Genomic DNA, 14,796 nt, shown 5'->3' with positions numbered 1-14,796 from the left:
GGTATCTGTGTGTGTGTGTCTATTTGGGTATCTGTGTGCGTGTGTGTGTCTATTTGGGTATCTCTGTGTGTGTGTGTGTCTATTTGGGTATCTCTGTGTGTGTGTGTGTCTATTTGCGTGTGTGTGTGTCTATTTGCGTATCTGTGTGTGTGTGTGTATTTGGGTACCTGTGTGTTTGTGTATTTGCGTATCTGTGTGTGTGTGTCTATTTGGGTATTTGTGTGTGGGTATTTGGGTATCTGTGTGTGTGCCTTTGGGAGTGTGTGTGTGTGTGTGTATGTATTTGGAAATGTGTGTGTGTGTGTGTGTGTGTGTGTGTGTGTGTGTGTGTGTGTGTGTGAATTTTGGTACCTGTGTGTATTTTGATGTCTGCGTGTGTGTGTGTGTATTTGGGTTTCTTTGTGTGTGTGCATTTGGGTATGTGTGTGTTTGGGTGTGTGTGTGTGTGTGTTTATGTATCTGTGTGTGTGTGTCTATTTGGGTATCTGTGTGTATTTGGGTACCTGTGTGTGTGTGTATTTGGGTACCTGTGTGTGTGTATTTGGGTACCTGTGTGTTTGTGTGTTTGTGTATTTGCGTATCTGTGTGTGTGTGTCTATTTGGGTATTTGTGTGTGGGTATTTGGGTATCTGTGTGTGTGCGCCTTTGGGAGAGTGTGTGTATGTATGTATTTGGAAGTGTGTGTGTGTGTGAATTTTGGTACCTGTGTGTATTTTGATGTCTGCGTGTGTGTGTGTGTATTTGGGTTTCTTTGTGTGTGTGCATTTGGGTGTGTGTGAGTGTGTGTTTATGTATCTGTGTGTTTGTGTGTATATTTGGGTATCTCTGTGTGTGTGTTTGTATTTGGGAATCTGTATGTGTGTGTGTGTGTGTGTATTTGGGTGTGTGTGTGTGTGTGTATTTGGGTATCTGTGTGTGTGTGTATTTGTGTATCTGTGTGTGTGTGTATTTGTGTATCTGTGTGTGTGTGTATTTGGGTATCTGTGTGTGTGTCTATTTGGGTATTTGTGTGTGGGTATTTGGGTATCTGTGTTAGTGTGTCTATTTAGGCATTTGTGTGTGGGTATTTTGGTATCTGTGTGTGTGTGTGTGTGTGTGTGTGTGTATGTGTATGTATTTGGAAATATGTGTGTGTGAATTTTGGTACCTGTGTGTGTGTACTTTGGTGTCTGTGTGCGTATTTGGGTATCTGTGTATGTGTGTGTGTGTATTTGGGTACCTGTGTGTGTATTTGGGTATCTCTGTGTGTGTGTGTGTGTGTGTGTATTTGGGTATCTGTGTGTGTGTGTATTTGGGTATCTGTGTGTGTGTGTATTTGTGTATCTGTGTGTGTGTGTATTTGGGTACCTGTGTGTTTGTGTCTATTTGGGTACCTGTGTGTTTGTGTCTATTTGGGCGTGTGTGTGTGTGTATTTGGGTATCTGTTTGTGTGTATTTGGGTTTCTGTTTGTGTATTTGTCTGTGTGTGTGTGTGTGTGTGTGTGTGTGTGTGTGTGTATTTGGGTATCTGTGTGTGTGTATTTGGGTGATTGTGTGTGTATTTGGCTGTGTGTGTGTGTGTATTTCGGTATCTGTGTGTGTATTTGGATGTCTGAGTGTGTGTATTTGGGCATCGCTGTGTTTGTTTATTTGGTTATCTGTGTGTGTATTTTGGATCCTCTGTGTGTGTGTGTGTGTATTTGGGTATCTGTGTGTGTGTCTGGGTGGCTGTGTGTATTTGGGTGTCATGGTGTGTTTGTGTGTGTATTTGGGTATCTGTGTGTGTGTGTATTTGGGAATGTGTGTGTGTGTATATTTAGGTATCTGTGTGTGTGTGTGTATTTGACTATCGGTGTGTGTGTATTTGTGTGTGTGTGTATGTGTGTATTTGGGCGTGTGTGTGTGTACTTGGGTGTCTGTGTGTGTGTGTGTATTTGAGTATCTGTGTGTGTGTATTTCGGTATCTCTGTGTGTGTGTGTATGTGTATTTCGGTATCTCTGTGTGTGTGTGTATTTGGGTATCTCTGTGTGTGTGTGTGTATGTATGTATTTGGGTGTCGGTGTGTGTTTGTGTGTGTGTGTATTTGGGTATCTGTGTGTGTGTGTGTTTGTGTGTGTTTGGGTATCTGTGTGTGTGTATTTGGGGGTGTGTGTGTGTGTATTTGGGTATCTGTGTGTGTATTGGGAGTGTGTGTGTGTGTATTTGGGTATCTGTGTGTGTGTATTTGGGTATCTGTGTGTGTGTATTTGGGTATCGCTGTGTTTGTTTATTTGGGTATCTGTGTGTGTATTTTGGTACGTGTGTGTGTATTTTGCTGTCTGTGTGTGTGTATTTTGCTGTCTGTGTGTGTGTATTTTGCTGTCTGTGTGTGTGTATTTTGGTGTCTCTGTGTGTGTATTTTGGTGTCTCTGTATGTGTATTTGTGTGTCTGTGCATGTGTGTGTATTTTGGTGTCTGTGTGTGTGTGTATTTGGGTGTCTGTGTGTATTTAGGTGTCTGTGTGTGGGTATTTGGGTGTCTTTGTGTGAGTGTATTTGGCTGTGTGTGTGTGTGTGTATATTTGGGTATCTCTGTGTGTGTATTTGGGTATCTGTGTGTGTGTGTGTATTTGGGTATCTGTGTGTGTGTGTATTTGGGTTTCTGTGTGTGTGTCTGTCTATCTGTCTGTCTGTGTGTGTGTGTGTGTGTGTGTGTGTGTGTGTGTGTATGTATTTGGGTATCTGTGTGTGTGTGTGTGTGTATTTGGGTATCTGTGTGTATTTGGCTTGTATGTGTGTATTCGGGTATCTGTGTGTGTGTATTGGAAATGTGTGTGTATTTAGGTATCTGTGTGTGTGTGCTTGTGTGTGTTTGGGTATCTGTGTGTGTGTATTTGGGTTTCCGTTTGTGTATTTGTCTATCTGTGTGTGTGTGTGTATTTGTGTATCAGTGTGTGTGTATTTGTGTGTCTGTGTGTATTTGGGTGATTGTGTGTGTTTTTGGCTGTGTGTGTGTGTATTTCGGTATCTGTGTGTGTGTATTTGGATGTCTGTGTGAGTGTATTTGGGTATCGCTGTGTTTGTTTATTTGGTTATGTGTGTGTGTATTTTGGTACCTGTGTGTGTGTATTTTTCTGCCTGTGTGTGTGTTTGTGTGTGTGTGTGTGCGTGCGTGTATTTGGGTATCTGTGTGTGTTTGTGTGTATTTGGGTTTCTGTGTGTGTACTTGGACATCCGTGTGTATGTGTATTTGGGTATCTGTGTGTGTGTATTTGGGTTTCTGTGTGTGTGTATTTGTGTATCTCTGTGTGTATTTGGGTGTGTGTCTGTGCGTGTGTGTATTTGGGTGTCTGTGTGTGTGTGTATTTGGGTATCTGTGTGTGTGTTTGGGTATCTGTGTGTGTGTGTGTGTGTATGTATGTATTTGGTATCTGTGTGTGTGTATTTGGGTATCTGTGTGTGTGTATGTATTTGGGTAACTCTGTCTGTGTGTGTGTTTGGGTGTCTGTGTGTTGTTGTGTATATATGTATGTATTTGGGTATCTGTGTGTGTGTGTATTTGGGTATATGTGTGTGTTTGTGTGTATTTGGGTTTGTATGTGTGTATTTCGGTATATATGTGTGTGTGTGTGTATTTGGGTATCTGTGTCTGTGTATTTGTCTATCTGTGTGTGTGTATTTGTGTGTGTGTGTGTGTGTGTATTTGGGTATCTGTTTGTGTGTGTGTGTGTTTTTGGGTACCTGTGTGTTTGTGTATTTGCGTATCTGTGTGTGTGTGTCTATTTGGGTATTTGTGTGTGGGTATTTGGGTATCTGTGTGTGTGCGCCTTTGGGAGAGTGTGTGTATGTATGTATTTGGAAGTGTGTGTGTGTGTGAATTTTGGTACCTGTGTGTATTTTGATGTCTGCGTGTGTGTGTGTATTTGGGTTTCTTTGTGTGTGTGCATTTGGGTGTGTGTGTGTGTGTTTATGTATCTGTGTGTTTGTGTGTATATTTGGGTATCTCTGTGTGTGTGTTTGTATTTGGGAATCTGTATGTGTGTGTGTGTATTTGTGTATCTGTGTGTGTGTGTATTTGCGTATCTGTGTGTGTGTGTCTATTTGGGTATTTGTGTGTGGGTATTTTGGTATCTGTGTGTGTGCCTTTGGGAGTGCGTGTGTGTGTGTGTGTGTGTGTGTGTGTGTGTATTTGGAAATATGTGTGTGTGAATTTTGGTACCTGTGTGTGTGAATTTTGGTACCTGTGTGTGTGTACTTTGGTGTCTGTGTGCGTATTTGGGTATCTGTGTATGTGTGTGTGTGTATGTGTGTGTGTGTATTTGGGTATCTGTGTGTGTGTGTATTTGGGTATCTGTGTGTGTGTGTATTAGGGTATCTGTGTGTGTGTGTATTAGGGTATCTGTGTGTGTGTGTATTTGGGTACCTGTGTGTTTGTGTCTATTTGGGCGTGTGTGTGTGTGTATTTGGGTATCTGTGTGTGTATTGGAAATGTGTGTGTATTTAGGTGTTTGTGTGTATTTGGGTATCTGTTTGTGTGTATTTGGGTTTCTGTTTGTGTATTTGTCTGTCTGTGTGTGTGTGTCTCTGTGTGTGTGTGTATGTATTTGGGTATCTGTGTGTGTGTATTTGGGTGATTGTGTGTGTATTTGGATGTCTGTGTGTGTGTATTTGGGTATCGCTGTGTTTGTTTATTTGGTTATCTGTGTGTGTATTTTGGAACCTCTGTGTGTGTGTGTGTGTGTGTATTTGGGTGTCTGTGTGTGTGTGTGTGTGTGTGTCTGGGTGGCTGTGTGTATTTGGGTGTCATGGTGTGTGTGTGTGTTTGTGTGTATATTTAGGTATCTGTGTTTGTTTATTTGGGTATCTGTGTGTATGTATTTTGTGTGTGTGTGTGTGTATGTGTGTATTTGGGCGTGTGTGTGTGTACTTGGGTGTCTGTGTGTGTGTATTTGAGTATCTGTGTGTGTGTATTTCGGTATCTCTGTGTGTGTGTGTATGTGTATTTCGGTATCTCTGTGTGTGTGTGTATTTGGGTATCTCTGTGTGTGTGTGTATGTATGTATTTGGGTATCTGTGTGTGTGTGTGTTTGTGTGTGTTTGGGTATCTGTGTGTGTGTGTATTTGGGTGTGTGTGTGTGTATTTGGGTATCTCTGTGTGTATTGGGAGTGTGTGTGTGTGTATTTAGGTATCTGTGTGTGTGTATTTTGCTGCCTGTGTGTGTGTGTATTTGGGTATCTGTGTGTGTTTGTGTGTATTTGGGTTTCTGTGTGTGTGTGTATGTGTGTGTACTTGGGCATCCGTGTGTATGTGTATTTGGGTATCTGTGTGTGTGTATTTGTGTATCTCTGTGTGTATTTGGGTGTGTGTCTGTGCGTGTGTGTATTTGGGTATCTGTGTGTGTGTGTTTGGGTATCTGTGTGTGTGTGTGTGTGTGTATGTATGTATTTGGGTATCTGTGTGTGTGTGTATTTGGGTATCTGTGTGTGTGTATGTATTTGGGTATCTCTGTGTGTGTGTGTGTGTGTTTGGGTGTCTGTGTGTTGTTGTGTATATATGTATTTATTTGGGTATCTGTGTGTGTGTGTATTTGGGTATATGTGTGTGTTTATTTGGATTTCTATGTGTGTATTTGGGTTTCTGTGTGTGTATTTGACTATCTGTGTGTGTGTGTATTTTGGCATCTGTATGTGTGTGTATTTGGGTGTCTGTGTGTGTGTATTTGTTGTATCTGTGTGTGTGTGTGTGTGTATTTGGGTGCCCGTGTGTGTGTGCATTTGGGTATCTGTGTGTGTGTGTGTATTTGGGTATCTGTGTGTGTGTCTGTCTATCTGTGTGTGTGTGTGTGTGTTTGTGTATGTATTTGGGTATCTGTGTGTGTGTGTGTCTGTGTGTATTTGGATATCTGTGTGTATTTGGGCTTGTATGTGTGTATTTGGGTATCTGTGTGTATTGGAAATGTGTGTGTATTTAGGTATCTGTGTGTGTGTGTTTGGGTATCTGTGTGTGTGTATTTGGGTTTCCGTTTGTGTATTTGTCTGTGTGTGTGTGTGTGTGTGTGTGTGTGTGTGTGTGTGTGTGTATTTGGGTATCTGTGTGTGTGTATTTGTGTGTCTGTGTGTATTTGGGTGATTGTGTGTGTATTTCGGTATCTGTGTGTGTGTATTTCGGTATCTGTGTGTGTGTATTTGGATGTCTGTGTGAGTGTATTTGGGTATCGCTGTGTTTGTTTATTTGGTTATGTGTGTGTGTATTTTGGTACCTGTGTGTGTGTGTTTTGCTGCCTGTGTGTGTGTTTGTGTGTATTTGGGTTTCTGTGTGTGTGTGTATGTGTGTGTACTTGGGCATCCGTGTGTGTGTGTATTTGGGTATCTGTGTATGTCTATTTCGGTATCTGTGTGTGTGTATTTGTGTATCTCTGTGTGTGTATTTGGGTGTGTGTCTGTGCGTGTGTATATTTGGGTGTCTGTGCGTGTGTGTATTTGGGTGTCTGTGCGTGTGTGTATTTGGGTATCTGTGTGTGTATGTGTGTGTGTGTGTGTGTATTTGGGTATCTGTGTGTGTGTGTGTGTGTGTGTGTGTGTGTATTTGGGTATCTGTGTGTGTGTGTGTGTATTTGGGTATGTGTGTGTGTATTTGGGTGTGTGTGTCCGTATGTCGCTGTGTGTGTATTTGGGTGTGTGTGTGTGTGTGTATTTGGGTGTCTGTGCGTGTGTGTATTTGGTTGTCTGTGTTTGTGTGTATTTGGGTATCTGTGTATGTGTATTTGGGTATTTGGGTATCTGTGTGTGTGTGTATTTGGGTATCTGTGTGTGTGTGTATTTGGGTATCTGTGTGTGTGTGTATTTGGGTATCTCTGTGTGTATTTGGGTGTGTGTGTCTGTAATGTCTCTGTGTGTGTATTTGGGTGTCTGTGTGTGTGTATTGGAAATGTGTATGTGTGTGTGTATTTAGGTATCTGTGTTTGTGTGTTTTTGGGTTTATGTCTGTATATTTGTGTGTGTGTGTGTGTGTGTGTATGTATTTGGGTATCTGTGTTTGTGTGTGTGTGTATTTGGGTGCCTGTGTGTGTGTAGTTGGGTATCTGTGTGTATTTGGTTATGTGTGTGTGTATTTGGGTGTCACTGTGTTTGTTTATTTGGGTATCTGTGAGTGTGTGTGTATTTAGGTATCTCTGTGTTTGTGTGTGTGTATTTCGGTATGTGTGTGTGTGTATTTGGGTATCTGTGTGTATTTGGGTATCGCTGTGTTTGTTTATTTGGGTATCTGTGTGTGTATTTTGGTACATGTGTGTGTGTATTTTGCTGTCTGTCTGTGTGTGTGAATTTGGGTATCTGTGTGTGTATTTTTGTATCTGTGTGTGTGTATATTTGGGTATCTGTGTTTGCGTGTGTGTATTTGAGTGTCTGTGTGTGTATTTGGGTGTCTGTATATGTGTGTATTTGGGTGTCTGTCTGTGTGTGTGTGTATTTGGGTATCTGGGTGTGTGTGTCTGTGTGTATTTGGGTGTGTGTGTCTGTATGTCTCTGTGTGTGTATTTGGGTGCCTGTGTGTGTGTAGTTGGGTATCACCGTGTTTGTTTATTTGGGTAGTTGGGTATCTGTGAGTGTGTGTGTGTGTGTGTATTTAGGTATCTCTGTGTTTGTGTGTGTGTATTTCGGTATCTGTGTGTATTTAGGTATCGCTGTGTTTGTTTATTTGGGTATCTGTGTGTGTATTTTGGTACGTGTGTGTGTATTTTTGTATCTGTGTGTGTGTGTATATTTGGGTATCTGTGTTTGTGTGTGTGTATTTGGGTGTCTGTGTGTGTGTGTGTATATTTCGGTATCTGTGTGTGTGTGTTTGTGTGTATTTGGGTATCTGTGTCTGTGTATTTGTCTATCTCTGTGTGTATTTGTGTGTGTGTGTGTATTTGGGTATCTGTTTGTGTGTGTGTGTGTGTTTTTGGGTATCTGTGTGTGTGTTTTTGGGTATCTGTGTGTGTGTATTTGGGTATCTGTGTGTGTGTGTATTTGGGTATCTTTGTGTGTGTATTTGGGTATCAGTATGTGTGTGTGTATTTGGGTATCTGTGTATGTGTGTGTGTGTATTTGGGTATCTGTGTGTGCGTGTGTGCGTGTATTTGGGTATCTCTGTGTGTGCGTGTATTTGGGTATCTCTGTGTGTGTGTGTATTTGGGTAGCTGTGTGTGTGTGTGTGTAAGTCTCACGTCTGTCGTCTGCAAGGTGTTAGAAAGGATTCTGTGGGATTGGATTTATGACCATCTGGAAGAGCATGGCTTGATTAAATGCAGTCAACACGGCTTTGTGAAGGGCAGGTCATGCCTCACAAACCTTCTCGAGTTCTTTGAGGATGTGACTAGAAAAGTTGATGAGGGTCGAGCTGTGGATGTGGTGTATATGGACTTCAGTAAGGCATTTGATAAGGTTCTCCATGGTAGGCTCATTCAGAAGGTCAGGAGGAATGGGATACAGGGGAACTTAGCTGCCTGGATACAGAATTGGCTGGCCAACAGAAGACAGCGAGTGGTAGTAGAAGGAAAATATTCTGCCTGGAAGTCAGTGGTGAGTGGGGTTCCACAGGGCTCTGTCCTTGGGCCTCTACTGTTTGTAATTTTTATTAATGACTTGGATGAGGGGATTGAAGGATGGGTCAGCAAGTTTGCAGACGACACGAAGGTTGGAGGTGTCATTGACCGTGTAGAGGGCTGTTATAGGCTGCAGCGGGACATTGACAGGATGCAGAGATGGGCTGAGAGGTGGCAGATGGAGTTCAACCTGGATAAATGCGAGGTGATGCATTTTGGAAGGTCGAATTTGAAAGCTGAGTACAGGATTAAGGATAGGATTCTTGGCAGTGTGGAGGAACAGAGGGATCTTGGTGTGCAGATACATAGATCCCTTAAAATGGCCACCCAAGTGGACAGGGTTGTTAAGAAAGCATATGGTGTTTTGGCTTTCACTAACAGAGGGATTGAGTTTAAGAGTCGTGAGATCTTGTTGCAGCTCTATAAAGCTTTGGTTAGACCGCACTTGGAATACTGTGTCCAGTTCTGGTTGCCCTATTATAGGAAAGATGTGGATGCTTTGGAGAGGGTTCAGAGGAGATATACCAGGATGCTGCCTGGACTGGAGGGCTTATCTTATGAAGAGAGGTTGACTGAGCTCTGACTCTTTTCATTGGAGAAAAGGAGGAGGAGAGGGGACCTAATTGAGGTATACAAGATAATGAAAGGCATAGATAGAGTTGATAGCCAGAGACTATTTCCCAGGGCAGAAATGGCTAGCACGAGGGGTCATAGTTTTAAGCTGGTTGGAGGAAAGTATAGAGGGGATGTCAGAGGTGGGTTCTTTACACAGAGAGTTGAGAGAGCATGGAATGCGTTGCCAGCAGCAGTTGTGGAAGCAAGGTCATTGGGGACATTTAAGAGACTGCTGGACATGCATATGGTCACAGAAATTTGTGGGTGCATACATGAGGATCAATGGTCGGCACAACATTGTGGGCTGAAGGGCCTGTTCTGTGCTGTACTGTTCTGTGCTGTACTGTTCTATGTTCTATGTATTTGGGTGTGTGTGTGTATTTGGGTATCTGTGTGTGTGTGTGTATTTAGGTATCTGTGTTTATTTGTGTATCTGTGTGTGTGTGTGTGTGTGTGTGTGTGTATTTGTGTATCTGTGTGTGTATTTGGGAATGTGTGTGTGCGGGTATCTGTGTGTGTGTATTTGTGTATCTGTGTGTGTATTTGGGTATCTGTGTGTGTGTGTGTGTATTTGGGTATGTGTGTGTGTGTGTTTAGGTATCTGTGTTTATTTGTGTATCTGTGTGTGTGTATTTGGGAATGTGTGTGTGCGGGTATCTGTGTGTGTGTGTGTATTTGGGTATCTGTGTGTGTGTGTGTTTATTTGGGTATCTGTGTGTGTGTATTTGTGTATCTGTCTGTGTGTGTGTGTGTGTATTTGGGTATCTGTGTGTGTGTATTTGGGTATCTGTGTGTGTGTATTTGGGTGTCTGTGTGTGTGTGTATTTGGGTATCTCTGTGTGTGTGTGTGCATGTATTTGGATATCTGTGTGTGTGTGTGTGTGTATTTGGGTATCTGTGTGGTTATTTGTGTATCTGTGTGTGTATTTGGGAATGTGTGTGTGTGCGGGTATCTGTGTGTGTGTATTTGTGTATCTGTGTGTGTATTTGGGAATGTGTGTGTGCGGGTATCGGTGTGTGTGTATTTGGGAATGTGTGTGTGCGTGTATTTGGGTATCTGTTTGTGTGTGTGTGTGTGTGTGTGTGTATTTGGGTGTATGTGTGTGTGTGTGTGTGTGTATTTGGGTGTATGTGTGTGTGTGTGTATGTATGTATATTTGGGTATCTGTGTGTGTGTGTATTTGGGTATCTGTGTGTGTGTGTATGTATATTTGGGTATCTGTGTGTGTGTGTGTATTTGGGTATCTGTGTGTGTATATGTGTGTGTGTGTGTGTGTGTGTGTGTGTATTTGGGTGTCTGTTTGCATGTGTGTGTGTATGTGCATGTGTTGGGGTGGGTGCTCCGTGGCAGAGTGTGTTTGTGGCCTGACTGCTGTGTTCCTTCAGCTGCACACTGTGTTGTCACTGACACTATTGTGCTTTTTTCCCTTCAGGGTGGTGTGAAAGTCCTCATCACAGGCCCGTGGAATGATGGCAGTGAGCAATTCTCCTGCACGTTTGACCAGATCACTGTCCCAGCTTCACTCATTCAGTCTGGTGTCCTGCGCTGTTACTGTCCAGGTCAGTCAGAATGGAAAGAATTCTTCCCCTATTAGCTGTGCTGCATTAGATGGAGTTCAGGGACAGATGTACAGCTCTTTCAGTGAGCAGTAGAGGCAGCTTGAGAGGTTCAGTAGCTTCCTCTCATTCTTGTATCCTGGGCCAGCCCAGCTGGTTTCGGGATTTGGTGCTAATTGAAGCTGTAACATCAGTCTCCCATAGCAGCCCCTGAACCAACAAGACACTGGCAGGCCGTGGTCTGTCTCAGGAGCCCTTGATTGACCAGTTTACTGTACAGCGTTCCATCTCTGATCCACACAGTCACCTCCAAAAACCAACTCCAGAATCGGCTTGCATCTGTCACCTTGCCATGAGAGAGGAGAATGGCTGTTGCTCCCACTCGTGGGAGAGTGTAGGGCACTGTCTAAGAGTACGGAGCCTGCCCGTTTAAAACAGGCATCAGGTGAAATGGTTTCTTAGAGGGCAGCAGATCTTCAGAACTCTGCTTTCACCACTGCTGCTTTCAGAAAGAGAGTTTTTGAATCCTGGATGTGAAAGGTTATCGATGTGAGGTGAAGGGGAGCAGTCTTGCTCTTGCTGAATGGTGGAGCAGGCTCAGGGGGCTGAATGGCCTAGCACCAGCTCCCTGTGGGTGTGTATTGTCCAGTAATCTGTGCTGTATGGACATCTCCTCACTGTATCCCTACCCCCTGCCTGGGTAAAAGCTGCTCAATCTCTGATACCCTCCTATTTGTAAGCTGTTCAGGAATTCATTGCCAATTAGTTCCCAGGTGCTGCCCCATTCCTGGGAAGTCTCAAACTGTTGATGTTCTCTCCTTCCAGCTCATGAAGCAGGGCTGGTGAAGTTGCACGTGGCTCGTGAGAACCACTTCATTTCCAACTCAGTGCTGTTTGAATACAGGGCTCGGAACTCCTTGGCACTGCCCAGCTCACAGATCGACTGGCTGTCCCTGGATGGTAGGTGTTGATGTTGTTGGTAACACTGTGCGCCTGTGTGAGAGACACATGTGCTGGGCTTTTCCTGTGCTCTGTGGGTGTGCACGTGTGTGTGTGTGAGAGTGAGTGAGTGAGTGAGAGAGATACGTGCTGGGCTTTCCCAGTGTGTGTGTGTGTGTGTGTGTGTGTGTGTGTGGGAGTGAGTGAGTGAGATACGTGCTGGCTTTCCCAGTGCTCTGTGTGTGTGTGAGAGAGAGAGTGAGTGAGTGAGAGAGAGAGATGCGTGCTGGGCTTTCCCAGTGCTGTGTGTGCGTTTGTGTGTGCGTTAGTGTGTGTGTGCGCACGTTAGTGTGTGTGTGAGAGTGAGTGAGAGAGAGAGATGCGTGCTGGGCATTCCCAGTGTGTGTGTGTGTGCGCGCAAGCGATGTGTGCTGGGCTTTCTCAGTGCTGTGTGTGTGTGTGTGTGTGTGTGTGTGTGTGTGTGTGTGTGTGTGTGTGTGTGTGTGTGTGTGTGTGTGTGTGAGTGAGTGTGAATGATGACCTCTCACTTGCCCCTCGTGCTGTGCCCTGAAAGTTGCCTGCTGTGTTGGAGCTGGTCTCTTGGAGTCAGTGCCAGCAGGTGAGCAGTCAGACAGTGGGCATCAGTGGCTCCTTTCTTCCTCTGGGGTAATTAGGGAGGGACATTGTGTAATAAATGCCCATCCTGCCCAATAAGGGACTGATGATAATTAATGGAATTTCACTGATAGTTACCGTTTGAGAATCGGCTGTTCCCTTCCTCTGTTTATGCTGCTCTCACACAGACACTCTGTCCAAAGGCCAGCTCGTGCAGAGTGAAGGGTTCTGCCACACATAGCTGCCGAGGCCTTGTTGTTGGGAGCAGGCAGCCCTCAGTGTGAAGACCTTACAATCAGCTACTCATGAGCTCTCAAGTGGACTTTCCCATGAAGGAAGTCACATACCGTTCCCCAATCGTGACTGTCTGCTGTGCGATATTTTTCCAAAATATTTTGTACAGTTCAAGTAGGCAGTAGACACCAGATCACTCCTCCAGCTGAGACATGATCTGGAACTGGAACTGTTTCAAATGGGCTTGATCAGTAAATATCCCAGAACGTGCCCTGTTACGTTGCAGAATTCTGTCCCCATCTGGTGGCTGCACATACACACTGCAGCATGAAATCACAGGTCTGTGCATTGAAAAAATGCCCTTCAGCCCATTGCAATGGTCCTAGCGCTCTCCAATCCCATGCCCTTTCCCACATAGTTAACCATGGGAGGGAACACTGAAAAATTAATTCTGCTGTGAAGTAACCTTGGCAATCTTTAACTGAAACAGAATGCTTCAGGAATGAACACAAAATAGGCTTTGAGATAACAAAGTGTGGGGCTGGATGAACACAGCAGGCCAAGCAGCATCTCAGGAGCACAAAAGCTGATGTTTCAGGCCTAGACCCTTCTTCAGAGACGGGGATGGGGAGAGGGTTCTGAAATAAATAGGGAGAGGGGGGAGGCAGATTGAAGATGGAGAGAAAAGAAGATAGGTGGAGAGGAGAGTATAGGTGAGGAGGTAGGGAGGAGATAGGTCAGTCCGGGGAGGACGGACAGGTCAAGGAGGCGGGATGAGGTTAGTAGGTGGGAAATGGAGGTGCAGCTTGAGGTGGGAGGAGGGGATTGGTGAGAGGGAGAAGAGGTAGGGCTCCTGTTCTCCGTCTCACCTATCCCTGCCTCCCATCTCAAGCCGCACCTCCATTTCCCACCGACTAACCTCAACCCGCCTCCTTGACCTGTCCGAGCTCCCCACCTTCCCACCTATGCTCTCCACTCCAAGTGTCTTCTCCTCTATCCATCTTCGGTCCACCTCTCCACCCCCCCCCCCATTTATTTCAGAACCCTCTCTCCATCCCCCTCTCTGATGAAGGGTCTAGGCCTGAAACATCAGCTTTTGTGCTCCTAAGATGCTGCTTGGCCTGCTGTGTTCATCCAGCTTCACACTTTGTTATCTCGGATTCTCCAGCGTCTGTAGTTCCCATTATCTGTTATTACAAAACAGGCTTTGTTAGCTTCTCAAAGATACAAATTTTTAGAGAGTTGAAACGGTTGTTTGCTGCCAGTGTAGGGCTGGAGGGGACATGGTATGGTCACTCAAGACCCCTCAGTCTCACATTCACGCAGTCAGACTGTACAGTCATAGTCGCTCACAGACCCCTCACTCACATTCACACAGTCAGACTGTACAGTCATAGTCGCTCACAGACCCCTCACTCACATTCACACAGTCAGACTGTACAGTCATAGTCGCTCACAGACCCCTCAGTCTCACATTCACACAGTCAGACTGTACAGTCATAGTCGCTCACAGACCCCTCACTCACATTCGCCCAGTCAGACTGTACAGTCATAGTCGCTCACAGACCCCTCAGTCTCACATTCACACAGTCAGACTGTACAGTCATAGTCGCTCACAGACCCCTCAGTCTCACATTCACACAGTCAGACTGTACAGTCATAGTCGCTCACAGACCCCTCAGTCTCACATTCACACAGTCAGACTGTACAGTCATAGTCGTTCACAGACCCCTCAGTCTCACATTCACACAGTCAGACTGTACAGTCATAGTCGCTCACAGACCCCTCACTCACATTCACACAGTCAGACTGTACAGTCATAGTCGCTCACAGACCCCTCACTCACATTCACACAGTCAGACTGTACAGTCATAGTCGCTCACAGACCCCTCAGTCTCACATTCACACAGTCAGACTGTACAGTCATAGTCGCTCACAGACCCCTCACTCACATTCACGCAGTCAGACTGTACAGTCATAGTCGCTCACAGACCCCTCACTCACATTCACACAGTCAGACTGTACAGTCATAGTCGCTCACAGACCCCTCACTCACATTCACACAGTCAGACTGTACAGTCATAGTCGCTCACAGACCCCTCACTCACATTCACACAGTCAGACTGTACAGTCATAGTCGCTCACAGACCCCTCACTCACATTCACACAGTCAGACTGTACAGTCATAGTCGTTTACAGACCCCTCACTCACATTCACACAGTCAGACTGTACAGTCATAGTCGTTCACAGACCCCTCACTCTCGCATTCGCCCAGTCAGACTGTACAGTCAT

General features: G+C 44.7%; 1 protein-coding gene across 2 annotated transcripts in view; it reads left to right on the top strand.

The window, feature by feature from the left end:
* The window catches only part of LOC125448636 (calmodulin-binding transcription activator 2-like), a 141,701-nt gene that overhangs the window by 59,480 nt on the left and 67,425 nt on the right, over positions 1 to 14,796 (top strand). For both annotated transcript variants that reach the window (XM_059642610.1, XM_059642609.1), the window contains exons 9-10: positions 10,592 to 10,718; positions 11,541 to 11,675. In XM_059642610.1, the coding sequence (XP_059498593.1) occupies positions 10,592 to 10,718; positions 11,541 to 11,675 (262 nt within the window). The remainder of the gene's footprint in view (positions 1 to 10,591; positions 10,719 to 11,540; positions 11,676 to 14,796) is intronic.

The sequence above is a fragment of the Stegostoma tigrinum genome, chromosome 45 (assembly GCF_030684315.1).
Source record: "Stegostoma tigrinum isolate sSteTig4 chromosome 45, sSteTig4.hap1, whole genome shotgun sequence".
Classification (NCBI taxonomy): domain Eukaryota; kingdom Metazoa; phylum Chordata; class Chondrichthyes; order Orectolobiformes; family Stegostomatidae; genus Stegostoma; species Stegostoma tigrinum.
Note: the sequence above shows the minus strand (reverse complement) of the source record. Positions and strands in the feature narration are given on the sequence as shown.